The 14,130-nt window shown below is 45.9% G+C and overlaps 1 protein-coding gene across 1 annotated transcript in view; it reads right to left on the minus strand.

Moving 5' to 3' along the window:
• SCNN1A (sodium channel epithelial 1 subunit alpha) overlaps nt 1-14,130 on the minus strand; it is a 108,710-nt gene that overhangs the window by 18,518 nt on the left and 76,062 nt on the right. Inside the window, exon 11 of the mRNA XM_075348339.1 lies at nt 10,771-10,814. Coding sequence (XP_075204454.1) covers nt 10,771-10,814 — 44 coding nt within the window. The remainder of the gene's footprint in view (nt 1-10,770; nt 10,815-14,130) is intronic.

Here is a 14,130-nt window from a genome sequence, read left to right on the forward strand (position 1 = left end):
CAGTAAGGCTAGTTTCACACTTGCGTTGGGTTGAATCCGCTGGGTCCATTGCTGCGTCGTTTTGACGCATCCGTTATTTTTGTGGTGTCAACGGATGCAACGGGTCCGTTATTTCACAGGAATCCGTTAGCTGATTCCTGTGAAATAACGGACCGTTGCATCCGTTTGGCGTTCGTTAGGCGTCCGGCTAACGGAATCCGTCGGCTCTGTTTTATTTCTTTTTTCATTTTTTTTCATTCTGCGCATGCTCAGTAGAAATTAGCGGAATCCAGCAGCGGATTCCGTTGTTAAGCACTTAGCAACGGAATCCGCTATCATAGGGAACCATTATAAATTTTAACGGAACCAACGGAATCCGTTGGTTGGCGTCATTTTGACGCCAGCATTTAACGTTACATTCTGCGTTGCTGCCGCTCGGCGGAAGCAATGGAGCATCGTCCAACGGAAGCAACGCAGGTACTTTTGGTACAATCCGTCATCAATGCAAATCTATGGGAAACAACGGAATCCATTAACGGATTCCGCTGTTTCTCAAGACAGCGGATTGCGCCAAAAAAAAACCAACGCAAGTGTGAAAGTACCCTAATGTGTATTCACATTCCAATATTCACCATCTACATTCTTGTTTTTCCTCCTTCCCTTTACTGTTGTGCAACTGCTATTTTTGAACATAGACTGAGACACAGAGACAGACAGAAAGAGAGAGACAAAGAGAGACAGAGAGAGATAGACAAAGGGAGACACAGAGAGATAGACAGAGAGAGACAGCGAGAGACAGACAGAAAGACAGAGACAAAGAGAGAGATAGACAGAGAGATAGACAAAGGGAGTGTGAGGTAAATCCGGAGATATGACGATAAATCATGATATTCAAGTATGTCAGGAAGCCCTCTCCTGGTGTCACCCCCCCTTTCCTTCACACAACTGGTTTAGCAACAAATCCCATGGCCATGTCCTGTGATATGGAAATTAGGTGGCTTAGGGACAATGGACACAGGATGACTCCCTGCCGTGACCCTGTAGTGGGGGCTGCTAGCTAGTTAGCAAGGCTATGGAACTAGCAGACAGAACGACTCCAGTAAAAAATGGTTCATATCTCGCAAGCCATATTTCCGATAAATATGGCAACCATAAAAATGGTGTCTCCGCATGTGGACGATGCCGGCACACCCTTTTTATGGGAGCAGGACATTGGGAAATGCCCCAGGCGTGATATCAGCCAATGGGGAACTGGCAGACAGGTCATGAGTCCCCTCGTTCTGTAGCTAAATTCATAACTGTCACAATGAGAGCATTGGCGTCCGCCTACGACGCTCCCAGGCAAAGTTATGGCCCATATTCCATGTTGGGATATTGTCCATAACTCAAGCCAGGGGTGAAGCAGTGCTCCCTGTGAGGTCACGAAGGTAGGAGGGGACCTGGATCTGCCCAGGTTGATAACCCTACTTCGGCCATTTTCCAGCGTTCTTCTCGCTGGGGGCACGTGTAGGAAACATCTGTGGGAGTTCCTAGAAACCTGGTCTACAGCGCCCCCCTGTGGCCAGACGCACAAGGTAACTGATCAAATTGCATACCTGTTTGTAAACCATGCTTTATCTGTAACTGTACTCTGACATATGTATATTCTGTAGATTCCCTATTGTATATATTGTAGTTTCTAGTGTGCTTTAGGCTGATTAAATTATATAATTAATCTTGGGCTGTTCTGTTATCTCGATCTTGAATCCCACGTCTGTGTGTTCGGCTAATAGTTACCGTGAAGCGGTTGGTGGCAGCGAGTTTGTGCCAAGGATTATTGTGGGGAGGCCAGTGAGATTCGGGGAGATTTTATATATTCCGCCCGCGGAGGTCGGGGGAATATATACCCTACTCTCACCGGGGACCCTTCAATAATCGGCATAAGTAGTATAGCGGCCTCCTTGCTTATTGTCGGGCAATTCCATAATTGGCCTGACTATAAGAGGGGCGCTAGAGAGCGCGTCACGTGCTCTGTCTGTCGGTCGGGAGGTATAAAGGAGGGGTGACCCCCACTTGTTACCCCCCGATTGTGACGTACTGGTAGCCAGCGCGGGGGATTTCTGAGTGACCCCCCCGGTGGTTTGTGACATATTGGCAGCTGTAGTCGTGGACCCCTTTGGCTTCTGGTCTCGGATGAACTGGCGGAGATCCTCAGGGCAGTTCCACAAGAGTTGCTCCGTGATGAACAAGTCCAGGATCTCCGGTCCGGTGGAAAGCTGCAGGCCTTGGGTCCAGTGGTCGGCAGCTCGGGCAAGTGCCCGCCGGTGGTCAGCCCAGGAGTCCTTTGGTCCCTTCTGTAGGCTCCGGAACTTCTTGCGGTAGGACTCTGGAGTGAGGTTGTACTGTTGGATCAGGGCCCGCTTGATGGTGTCGTAGCCCTGATCTGCCTCAGCAGGCAAGTCCCCAAGGACATCCAGGGCCTTACCCCTTAAACGGGGGGTCAGGTATTTGGCCCACTGGTCCTTGTCCAGATGGTGCTGCAAGCAAGTCCGTTCAAAAGCAGTCAAGAAAGAGTCCAAGTCTCCATCCTTCTCCAGCACTGGGAAGTCCTCAACACGGACCTTTGGAAGTTTGGTGTCTCGAAGGTCACGTGTGGCTGATGAGGGCCGGAGCTGAGCTAGCTGCAGCTGGTAGTCACGGTCTGCCTGTCGCTCTCGCTCTCGCTCTTCACGCGCTGCCTGCCGCTCTCGCTCGGCAGCCTCACGCTCTGCGTGCCGCTCCGCAGCCTCAGCGTCACGCGCTGCCTGCCGCTCTGCCCTGCGCTCTGCCAGGAGTTCCTTGTAGCCCTTCTGGTCTCCAGCCTGGAGAAGGGCCATAGCCATTTGAAGAAGGCTATCCGAGCCTCCCAGGCTCGGTGGAATGGCACGTGGTGATCTGCGGCACGCTGCAGAGCTAGGCGATTCACTGTCCCTTTCAGAGCGGAGGGCTGGCATCTGGCTCGTTGAGGAACCTTGGGTGAGCTCCTCCTCATCTTGTCCAGCAGTGCCAGGTTGCGCAATGTCCTCGGCAGAACGGTTTTCTGGCGTCGAGCTCCTGGAGGACTCGTGGGCAACCTCCTCATTGCTGTCCACAGCACCGTCCTCCCTCTCTTCGGCTCCTGCCTTAGCATTGGCCAGTTGCATAGCTCTGCTCCTGGTGCCATCAGCCATTCTTGCAGACTTTTGGTCACTGACACAGAACTGACACCTGATGCCTCCACACACCTTACAGTATCTGCACTCTGACACTCTAGTGTTGAGCTAGTCTGAAGACCCCAGCAGCCACAGCTGCTGCAGGCAGTCTTTAGTGTCTGGGAGTATGGGTCTCACACTCACACACACTATTATCTCGATCCCACCGCTTGCCACCAATATGTCACAAACCACCGGGGGGGTCACTCAGAAATCCCCCGCGCTGGCTACCAGTACGTCACAATCGGGGGGTAACAAGTGGGGGTCACCCCTCCTTTATACCTCCCGACCGACAGACAGAGCACGTGACGCGCTCTCTAGCGCCCCTCTTATAGTCAGGCCAATTATGGAATTGCCCGACAATAAGCAAGGAGGCCGCTATACTACTTATGCCGATTATTGAAGGGTCCCCGGTGAGAATAGGGTATATATTCCCCCGACCTCCGCGGGCGGAATATATAAAATCTCCCCGAATCTCACTGGCCTCCCCACAATAATCCTTGGCACAAACTCGCTGCCACCAACCGCTTCACGGTAACTATTAGCCGAACACACAGACGTGGGATTCAAGATCGAGATAACAGAACAGCCCAAGATTAATTATATAATTTAATCAGCCTAAAGCACACTAGAAACTACAATATATACAATAGGGAATCTACAGAATATACATATGTCAGAGTACAGTTACAGATAAAGCATGGTTTACAAACAGGTATGCAATTTGATCAGTTACCTTGTGCGTCTGGCCACAGGGGGGCGCTGTAGACCAGGTTTCTAGGAACTCCCACAGATGTTTCCTACACGTGCCCCCAGCGAGAAGAACGCTGGAAAATGGCCGAAGTAGGGTTATCAACCTGGGCAGATCCAGGTCCCCTCCTACCTTCGTGACCTCACAGGGAGCACTGCTCCACCCCTGGCTTGAGTTATGGACAATATCCCAACATGGAATATGGGCCATAACTTTGCCTGGGAGCGTCGTAGGCGGACGCCAATGCTCTCATTGTGACAGTTATGAATTTAGCTACAGAACGAGGGGACTCATGACCTGTCTGCCAGTTCCCCATTGGCTGATATCACGCCTGGGGCATTTCCCAATGTCCTGCTCCCATAAAAAGGGTGTGCCGGCATCGTCCACATGCGGAGACACCATTTTTATGGTTGCCATATTTATCGGAAATATGGCTTGCGAGATATGAACCATTTTTTACTGGAGTCGTTCTGTCTGCTAGTTCCATAGCCTTGCTAACTAGCTAGCAGCCCCCACTACAGGGTGACGGCAGGGAGTCATCCTGTGTCCATTGTCCCTAAGCCACCTAATTTCCATATCACAGGACATGGCCATGGGATTTGTTGCTAAACCAGTTGTGTGAAGGAAAGGGGGGGTGACACCAGGAGAGGGCTTCCTGACATACTTGAATATCATGATTTATCGTCATATCTCCGGATTTACCTCACAGGGAGACACAAAGAGACAGAGACAGAGAGAGACAGAGAGAGATAGACAAAGGGAGACACAGAGAGACAGAGAGACAGGGAGAGACAGAGAGAGATAGAGAGAGACAGAGAGTGATAGACAAAGGGAGACACACAGAGACAGACAGAGAGAGATAGAAAGAGAAACAGAGAGAGAGAGAGACAGAGACATACAGAGAGAGACAGACAGAGATAGACAAACAGAGCTAGAGAGACAGAGGGAGATGCAGAGAGACAGACAGAGAGACAGCGAGAGACAGAGAGAGATAGACAAAGGGAGACACAGAGAGACAGAGAGACAGGGAGAGACAGAGAGAGATAGAGAGAGACAGAGATAGACAGAGAGAGATAGAGAGAGACAGAGAGAGATAGACAAAGGGAGACACACAGATACAGACAGAGAGAGATAGAAAGAGAAACAGAGAGAGAGAGAGACAGAGACATACAGAGAGAGACAGACAGAGATAGACAAACAGAGCTAGAGAGATAGACAAACAGAGAGAGACAGAGATAGACAGAGCTATAGACAAAGGGAAACACAGAGACAGACAGAGAGACAGAGGGAGAGATAGAGAGACAGAAAGAGAAACAGAGAGACAGAAAGAGAAACAGAGAGAGACAGAGAGACAGAAAGAGAAATAGAGAGACAGAAAGAGAAACAGAGAGAGACAGAGGGAGAGATAGAGAGACAGAAAGAGAAACAGAGAGACAGAAAGAGAAACAGAGAGAGACAGAGAGACAGAAAGAGAAACAGAGAGACAGAAAGAGAAACAGAGAGACAGAAAGAGAAACAGAGAGAGACAGAGAGACAGAAAGAGAAAAAGACAGACAGGGAGACATACAGAGATAGAGAGACAGACAGAGAGACAGAGAGAAACACAGAGACAGACACAGACAGAGAAACAAAGAAAGAGACAGAGAGAGACAGAAAGAGAAACAGAGAGAGACAGAACGAGACAGAGAGGGAAACAGAGACAGACAGAGAGAGAGAGAGACAGACAGAGAGTAACAGAATGAGACAGGCAAACAGGGAGAGAGACAGAGACAGACAGAGAGGGAGAGTGGGAGAAAGACACAGAGAGACACTTAGTTACTATCCCGTGTAATGCCGGGTATTACAGCTAGTATATAAATATATTTACATTCCTAAATATCTAAAAAAAATAATAAAATAAAATATCTATCTGTGTCTCTATCTATATAAAAAAATATCCTTGAAAGGGGTAAACATTGACCTGAGTGAACCTGTGCCTCCCCTCCAGCGCATTAAACACCTGCCGTCCAAAAATTTGTTCCCGTCACCCATAACACGTTTCCACAGGATAAAAATAATAATAATTTACTCATTAGCAGCAAGGGTGGGACTAATATGTCTCGGCGAACAGGAGAGAAATCTGCCCCGGGGAAAGCAATGCTGAGTCACAAATACTGAATAATAAATGGGTTAAAACTATTTTTTATATCTCCAATTAACCCTAAAATGTTTCACTGTTATTCAAAACTTAGTTAAGACTTTATGAATTTCTGCAAAAATTTGGCTTCAAATGTGATTAAATCACAAAATGATATAAAATGGTATTGTAGCTGAGCTCCATTGAAATTCATGGGTCGCAGATGCAATACCGTATGCAACCTGTGGACAGGTGTGGCACTGTTTTTGAAGCAGAAAACAGCCATGTTTGTTGTAATTTAGGATCCTTATACCCTCACTTTCAACCCGCTATTACTTTGGAAGTGTTATTGTAAATAGTGGCTCAGTGGTTAGCACTGATGCTTTCGGAGACCCCACGAAGGACAACATCGACAAAGAGTTTGTATGTTCTCCCCGTATTTACAGGTATTACAGCTTCCTCCCACGCTCCAAAGACATACTGGTGGGAAATATGTGACCAGACCAGTCCATCGGCTCCAATAGAAAAGCTTTCCCATGTCAGTTTAGTTTACAATTGTCTTATGGACTGGTCTGGTTACATGCTCTTCCACCAGCAGCCATTGTATGGTTATAGGTGCTGGTCAGTGTGTGATCAAAACTGCACCAACAAGACAAAGCCAACCCCATTACCATAGCCTAAATTATCCTTCCTACTTATTTCCATTAATGAATAGCTTTATAACTGTTCTCTTTAGCTGTCCATTCACTTTACATTAAAGCCAACACTGTAAACTGATTATAATGGGCTCATCCCATAATTTAATTTATAAAGGGGTAAACCTGAGTCACTAGGTGTCTGAGAAAGTAGGGTGAGCTTAGTGAAGTCAGATATGCCTAAATATACATGTGCCTGATCCTGTTCTCTCCAGTTGACAACACGTTCAAAGAAATGTCTGGCATCCTCTGTTTTCCACCTCTTCATTGCAATAAACAGGCATAACTAAGCAAATCTTGCATATTTATGAGGCACTTTGAAGCAAAAACTGTCAGACCCATGGCCATTTGCCTTATGCCATCCTTTTTGCCAGTACTATTCTGATATTTCCCCTGCATAAATAGTTGTTTGGATCTCTGAAAATTATCCATCATGTGGAACCGTAGTGGGGTCTGCATAGACCCCGATGGTCAACCAGATTATTATATCCTAATTTGTCTTTCATAACCTTTTCAAGTGATAAGAAACTTTATAAGTGCTCTCTTTACATTATATATTAAGGATAATCCTTTTCACTAATTTTGATGGGATAATTCAGGGCTGGGCAAAGTGTGGTCTGCAAGCCACATCTTGCCCCTTTGGCTGTTCCTGTCCTCCGCTGCTGCAGCCTGCCGTCCGATGTAACTGCTAACTGCTATTTGCATCCTCAGTATGCAGACGGTGCTGAATACATTGGTGGAGGACGGCAGCGCTGGCTCCATCTTACACCAAACAGCGTAAGGCACAGCAGATGCGATGACGTCACATAATCCCCTGTGCTGTGCAGAGCATCAGTGCACCAGAGGCTAAAGCAGAGCTCCAGGGGAATGAAAACGAGGTAAGTATGTGGTGAGTTTTTTCATGTGTATGGGCTGTTTGCATGTATGTACGTATGAAGCTATATGGGAACTCATAATGTTTATAGGGAACTATGTGGGGGGCTAAGAAATCTATATAGGAAGCTATGGTGGAGCAAAGAAATGTATCTAGGAGGCTATGTAGGACTCGCACTGTATATAGGAAACTAAGTGGGGCTCATAATGTATATAGGAGGCTATGTGGGGTTCATGCTGCAATTAGAAGGCTATGTGATGGCTCATCCTGTATATAGGAGGCTATATGGGGGCGCACGCTGTATATAGAGGGGCTATATTGGGTCCCACACCAGAGGAGATATGTGGGGGCTAACATTGTATATAGAGGGGTTATATGGAGGCTCACACTGTATATAGAGAGGCTATGTGGAGGGCAGACACTGTATATTGGGCTATATGGGGGTTTATACTGTATCTGGGGGTGTGTGAGGGCTCATCCTGTATGTAGGGAGCTATGTGTGGGCTCATCCTGTATGTAGGGAGCTATGTGTGGGCTCATACGTTATATAATGAGATGTCACCATACTTAATTCTGTTCAATATTAAGTGATACAAGTAATATTATTCTAAAATAATACTTAGAATTAATATGTTAATATTAATATCAAGCAGGGTTAATTTCAGCCTATTGGTTCGGCCTCCGCACCAGCCATGGTCTCTCATGCAGCCCCTCTGGAAAATTAATTGCCCACCCTTAGATAAGCCTATGATTTAATATACAGCGTGTTAACCTAACAATCTCTAGATGTCTGACAAACAGTAAATGAGGGGTTAACATATTGAATTTAGATATGTCAGCTGTTCTTTCTCCCTGTTGACAACAGATTCCTAGAGGTGTATAAGATTGTCTTTTTTATTCTCATTGCAACTAGACAGGCATTGCTGAGTACATTTTACATGTTTATGAGGGACTTTGAAGCCCAAATTATCAGATCAATGCTCATTTTCTTATGGTTATCATTTGTCATTATTCTTCTGTAATTTCTCCTGCATGGATAGTTATTTGGATCTTTGGAAAGTACCCATAATGTGGAACCGTAGTGGGGTCCAAGCAGATGCCTTTCTACATATTTATAACGCCTGCATGATCTTCAAGGATTTATTAATTTATTAACTTCTGAATAATCAATAAGTAACACCCCAAGGTCAATAAAAGAATAATAAAAGTCACTTAAAGTGATCAAGGTGAATTTCATTTGATTATATCATCACATATAAATATTTCAGCAATTCAATATCCGTTAAAATTGACTTGATTTCTTAATAGCACAGAAAAGGCACCTTGAAATAAGCTTCTCCTACATATCAATAGGGTTTTAGTCAGAAAATAATTAGTAATATTTCTGGCTTCTAGCACACTTACCATGAAGGGTGCTTTACACGCTGCAACATCGCTAGCGATCTCGTTAGCGATGTGACATGCCAGATCTGCCGAGATCGCACATAGGTCGTTTTTATAGCGCCAGTCACATGTGTGATCTCGGCAGATCTGGCGTGTCACATCGCTAACGAGATCGCTAGCGATGTTGCAGCGTGTAAAGCACCCTTTAGACTCTTCAACAAAAACTTCATAAACATTTTAAAGACTTACTTTTTAAACAAGACCCATTTATTTTATTTGTATACTGACTAGATCGCCATCTTGACTAATATGATGTCTGACAGATGGCGTCTGTCATGCCAAAAAGATAGGGATAAGTGAAAACATAAATGGGGAACTCCATTTTAGAATTATAATAATGGCAAGACTTAAGGCCCCGTTACACGCAACGACGTATCTAACGATATATCGCCAGGGTCACGGATTCCGTGATGCACATCCGGCATAGTTAGCGACGTCGTTGCGTTTGACACCAACGAGCGACCATTAACGATGGAAAATACTCACCAAATCGTCCATCGTTTATTTTAAAAAAATCGTTGATTGTTGAGGACGCAGGTTGTTCGTCGTTCCCGAGGCAGCACACATCGCTGTGTATGACACCTCGGGAACAACGAACTACAGCTTACCTGCGGCCGCCGGCAGTGAGGAAGGAAGAAGGTGGGTCGGATGTTCCAGCCCCTCATCTCCGCCCCTCCACTTCTATTCGGCAGCCACTTAGTGACGGCGCTGTGACGCCGCATGAACCGCCCCCTTAGAAAGGAGGCAATTCGCCAGCCACAGCGACGTCGCTAGGCAGGTAAGTCCGTGTGATGGCTCCTAATGATATTGTGCGCCACGGGCAGCGATTTGCCCGTGACGCACAAACGACGGGGGCAGGTGCTTTCACCAGCAATATCGCTGACGATATCGCTGCATGTAAAGCCCCCTTTTGGCTATATGCGCATGCTGCGTTTTTTTGCCGTGTTTTTTGGTGCAGTTTTGTTGTCAGCAAGTTCTGACTTTTGACTTCCCAGCAAAGTCTGTGAGAATTCAGATTTACTCTCTCTCTCACCAGGCTGCTACAGAACTGACAGCACGATCTGAGGGCACATCACTCAGCATGAACGCGGGTGAACCTGTGACGTCACTGCTGTGACACACGCCGTCCTGCGGGGCCTGTAACTGTGATGTCAGGGGTTTACCCGAGTTCATTCTGATCGCACGGCTCTGTCTGCACTCACAGTGATCAGTCATGCTCTATGACGCTCACTCTGACAGGACAGGGGCATAGCAGAGCTGAATCGCAGTGGGACCTCGTGTGGATTAAGTCGGATCTGCACGGGTGTTTGGGGGTTAATAAAGTGGTGAAAAAGGGGGCTTTTTGTATTTTATTCCAAATAAAGGATTTTTGAGGTGTTTGTGTTTATTTACTTTCACTTACAGATTAGTGATGGGGATCTCATAGACGCCTGCCATCACTAATCTAGGACTTAGTGGCTGCTGTGGACTGCCATTAACTCCTTATTATAACTTACTTATTACATTTGCCACCGCACCAGGGCAACGGGAAGAGGCGGGTCCAGCGGCAGAATTGTTTCTCCTTTACAAAATGCATTAACAAAATCGCATCAAATATGCACAAGCGTTTATTTTTGTTTTGTTTTTTTACATTTCCAGGCTCTCTGTGACAAGGTGCAGTTTGGATCCAGCGTGTGCACATAGCCTTAATATTAATGTCTTACCTTTTGGTTGTATTGGAATTCGACAATGTTTGAAGCACCCAGTGCTGTAAACAGGAAACATTTTGGTTGTTATTACACATAAAAAAAAATAACACAAGGCAGACGGTTCATTTGTAGGTTGTAATGAAAAAAACTAAAGGGTACTTTACATGCTGTGATATCGGTACCGATATCGCTAGCGAGCGTACCCGCACCCGTCGGTTGTGCGACACGGGCAAATCGCTGCCCATGGCGCACAACCTCGCTTACACCCGTCACACGGACTTACCTGCCCTGCGACGTCGCTCTGGCCGGCGATCCGCCTCCTTTCTAAGGGGGCGGTTCGAGCGGCGTCACAGCGACGTCACACGGCAGCCGTCCAATAGAAGCGGAGGGGCGGAGATGAGCGGGCGGAAGAACCCGCCCACCTCCTTTCTTCCTTCTTTTCCGGTGGACACAGTTAATGAAATGTTCGTCGTTCCTGCGGTGTCACACATAGCGATGTATGTTGCCGCAGGAACGACGAACAACATCGTACCTACAGCAGCAACGATATTAAGGAAAGGAGCGACGCCTCAATGAGCAACGATTTTTGACGTTTTTGCGATCGTTGATCGTCGCTCCTAGGGCTTACACGCTGCGATGTCGCTAATGGCGCCGGATGTGCGTCACTAACGACGTGACCCCGATGATATATCATTAGCGATGTTGCAGCGTGAAAAGCACCCTTAATAGATGTGCGTGCAAGCAGCAGATGCAATAAGCAATAGATATGGTGCAAAAGGGGACTTAAGTCACAATTATTTCACCCGAGGGGTCCTAGACTTTATTGAGTGAATTTTATGCCTCGAGGAAGGACAATCTTGGCCAGTGCTTAGATCACAGCTTCATTCCATTCCGTGAATCACTACGGTGATAGAACTCAATGACACACAATCTTCAAAAACATTAGTGCATGCCCTCATCATCTCCCGCCTCGACTACTGCAACCTCCTGCTCTCTGGCCTCCCTTCCAACACTCTTGCACCCCTCCAATCTATCCTAAACTCTGCAGCCCGCTTAATCCACCTCTCCCCTCGCTACTCCCCAGCCTCGCCACTCTGCCAATCCCTTCACTGGCTTCCCATCGCCCAACGACTCCAGTTCAAAACATTAACCATGACATACAAAGCCATCCACAACCTGTCTCCTCCCTACATCTGTGACCTAGTCTCCCAGTACCTACCTGCACGCAACCTTAGATCCTCACAAGATCTCCTTCTCTGCTCCTCTCTTATTTCCTCTTCCCACAATCGTGTACAAGATTTCTCCCGTGCATCCCCCATACTCTGGAACGCTCTACCTCAGCACATCAGACTCTCCCCTACCGTGGAAAGCTTCAAGAGGAACCTCAAGACCCACCTCTTCCAACAAGCCTACAACCTACAATAGCCCTCAGCCCAGTAGACCACTGCGCAACCAGCTCTGTCCTCACCTATTGTACCATCACCCATTCCCTGTAGACTGTGAGCCCTCGCGGGCAGGGTCCTCTCTCCTCCTATACCAGTCTGTCTTGTACTGTTAATGATTGTTGTACGTATACCCTCTTTCACTTGTAAAGCGCCATGGAATAAATGGCGCTATAATAATAAATAATAATAATAACACACAAAATATAAATAGAATTCTTGTAAATAGTTCATCTTGCAAAGTAACTGAATACAATAAATGTCAAATAAATGTTATAAATTCCATCAAAAAGTGAGGAATTAAAAGAGAATTTCAATTTAGAACTCGGCAGAACAGAAAGTAATGAGTAAAGAATACAGAAGGTTATTTAACAAGAAAGGAAATATTAGTAGGGGTTTGTCATTTTACTAAAATTTCTACATACATAGTTATTCCTAATATTATAACATAAGTCAATTTTTAAAAGGAATTTGTCAGCTGTTTTTTTTGCTATGTAATCTGACAGCAGTATGCGGTAGGGACAGATAACCTGATTCCAGTAATGTATCGCTTAGTTTACTGCAGCAGTTATGTAGTATCACAGATTTCTCTGCTGTAACATGAACATGTACAGTGTAGACAGAAAGCTGCTAATCAGTGCTGGAGCCAGTTCTCCTATAGTGATAACCTCATGCTGATAAAACACTGATTGTATTTAAACAGAAAAACACAGCCTAGTAAGGGACAAATCACTGGACTCAAGAGTTCTGCCTCATATATGGAGAGCATGGTGGCTCAGTGGTTAGTACTGCTGCTTTGTAGAGCTGTGGTCCTAGGTTCAAATCCCACCAAAAACAATATCTGCAAGGAGTTTTTATAATCGCCCATACTCCAATTTCATCTTACACTCCAAAGACATTCTGATAAGGAATTTAGATTGTGAGCCCCAATGGGACAGTGATGATCATGTCTTTAAAGTGCTGCGGAATTAATGGTGCTGTATAAGTGAAAATAGTAAATAAATACATCATGCTGCTCTTGGATTACATATCTGACAGATTCCCTTTAACATTTAGTATTTACACAAGCAACAAAGCCTCATTAACACTGTTTAACAGCACTCCTAAGTGATGTAGTATATAGAGAATGTGTCCTGTGTGGTGTAATATATAGAGGATGTCTCCTGTGGGATGTACTATATAGAAAATGTGCCATGTGCGGTGTAGTGTATAAAGGATCTGTCCTGTGCGGTGTAATATATAGCGGATCGTGTCTGTTTGGTGTAGTACATATAGGATGTGTCCAATGTGGTTTAGTAAATAGATGATGTGTCCTGTGGGGTGTGGTATATAGAGGATGTGTCATGTGGGGTGTAGTATATAGAGGATGTCTCCTGTATAGTATAATATATAGAGGATGTGTCCTGTGTGGTGTAGTATATAGAGTATGTGTCCTGTGTGGTATACTATATAGAGGGTGTGTCCTGTGTGGTGTAGTATATAGAGGGTGTGTCCTGTGTGGTGTAGTATATAGAGGATGGGTCCTGTGTGGTGTAGTATATAGAGGATGGGTCCTGTGTGGTGTAGTATATAGAGGATGTGTCCTGTGTGGTGTAGTATATAGAGGATGGGTCCTGTGTGGTGTAGTATATAGAGGATGGGTCCTGTGTGGTGTAGTATATAGAGGATGGGTCCTGTGTGGTGTAGTATATAGAGGATGGGTCCTGTGTGGTGTAGTATATAGAGGATGTGTCCTGTGTGGTGTAGTATATAGAGGATGTGTCCTGTGTGGTGTAGTATATAGAGAATGTGTCCTGTGTGGTGTAGTATATAGAGGATGTGTCCTGTGTGGTGTAGTATATAGAGGATGTGTCCTGTGTGGTGTAGTATATAGAGGGTGTGTCTGTGTGCTGTAGTATATAGAGGATGTGTCCTGTATGGTGTAGTATATAGA

The sequence above is a fragment of the Anomaloglossus baeobatrachus genome, chromosome 5 (assembly GCF_048569485.1).
Source record: "Anomaloglossus baeobatrachus isolate aAnoBae1 chromosome 5, aAnoBae1.hap1, whole genome shotgun sequence".
Lineage (NCBI taxonomy): Eukaryota > Metazoa > Chordata > Amphibia > Anura > Aromobatidae > Anomaloglossus > Anomaloglossus baeobatrachus.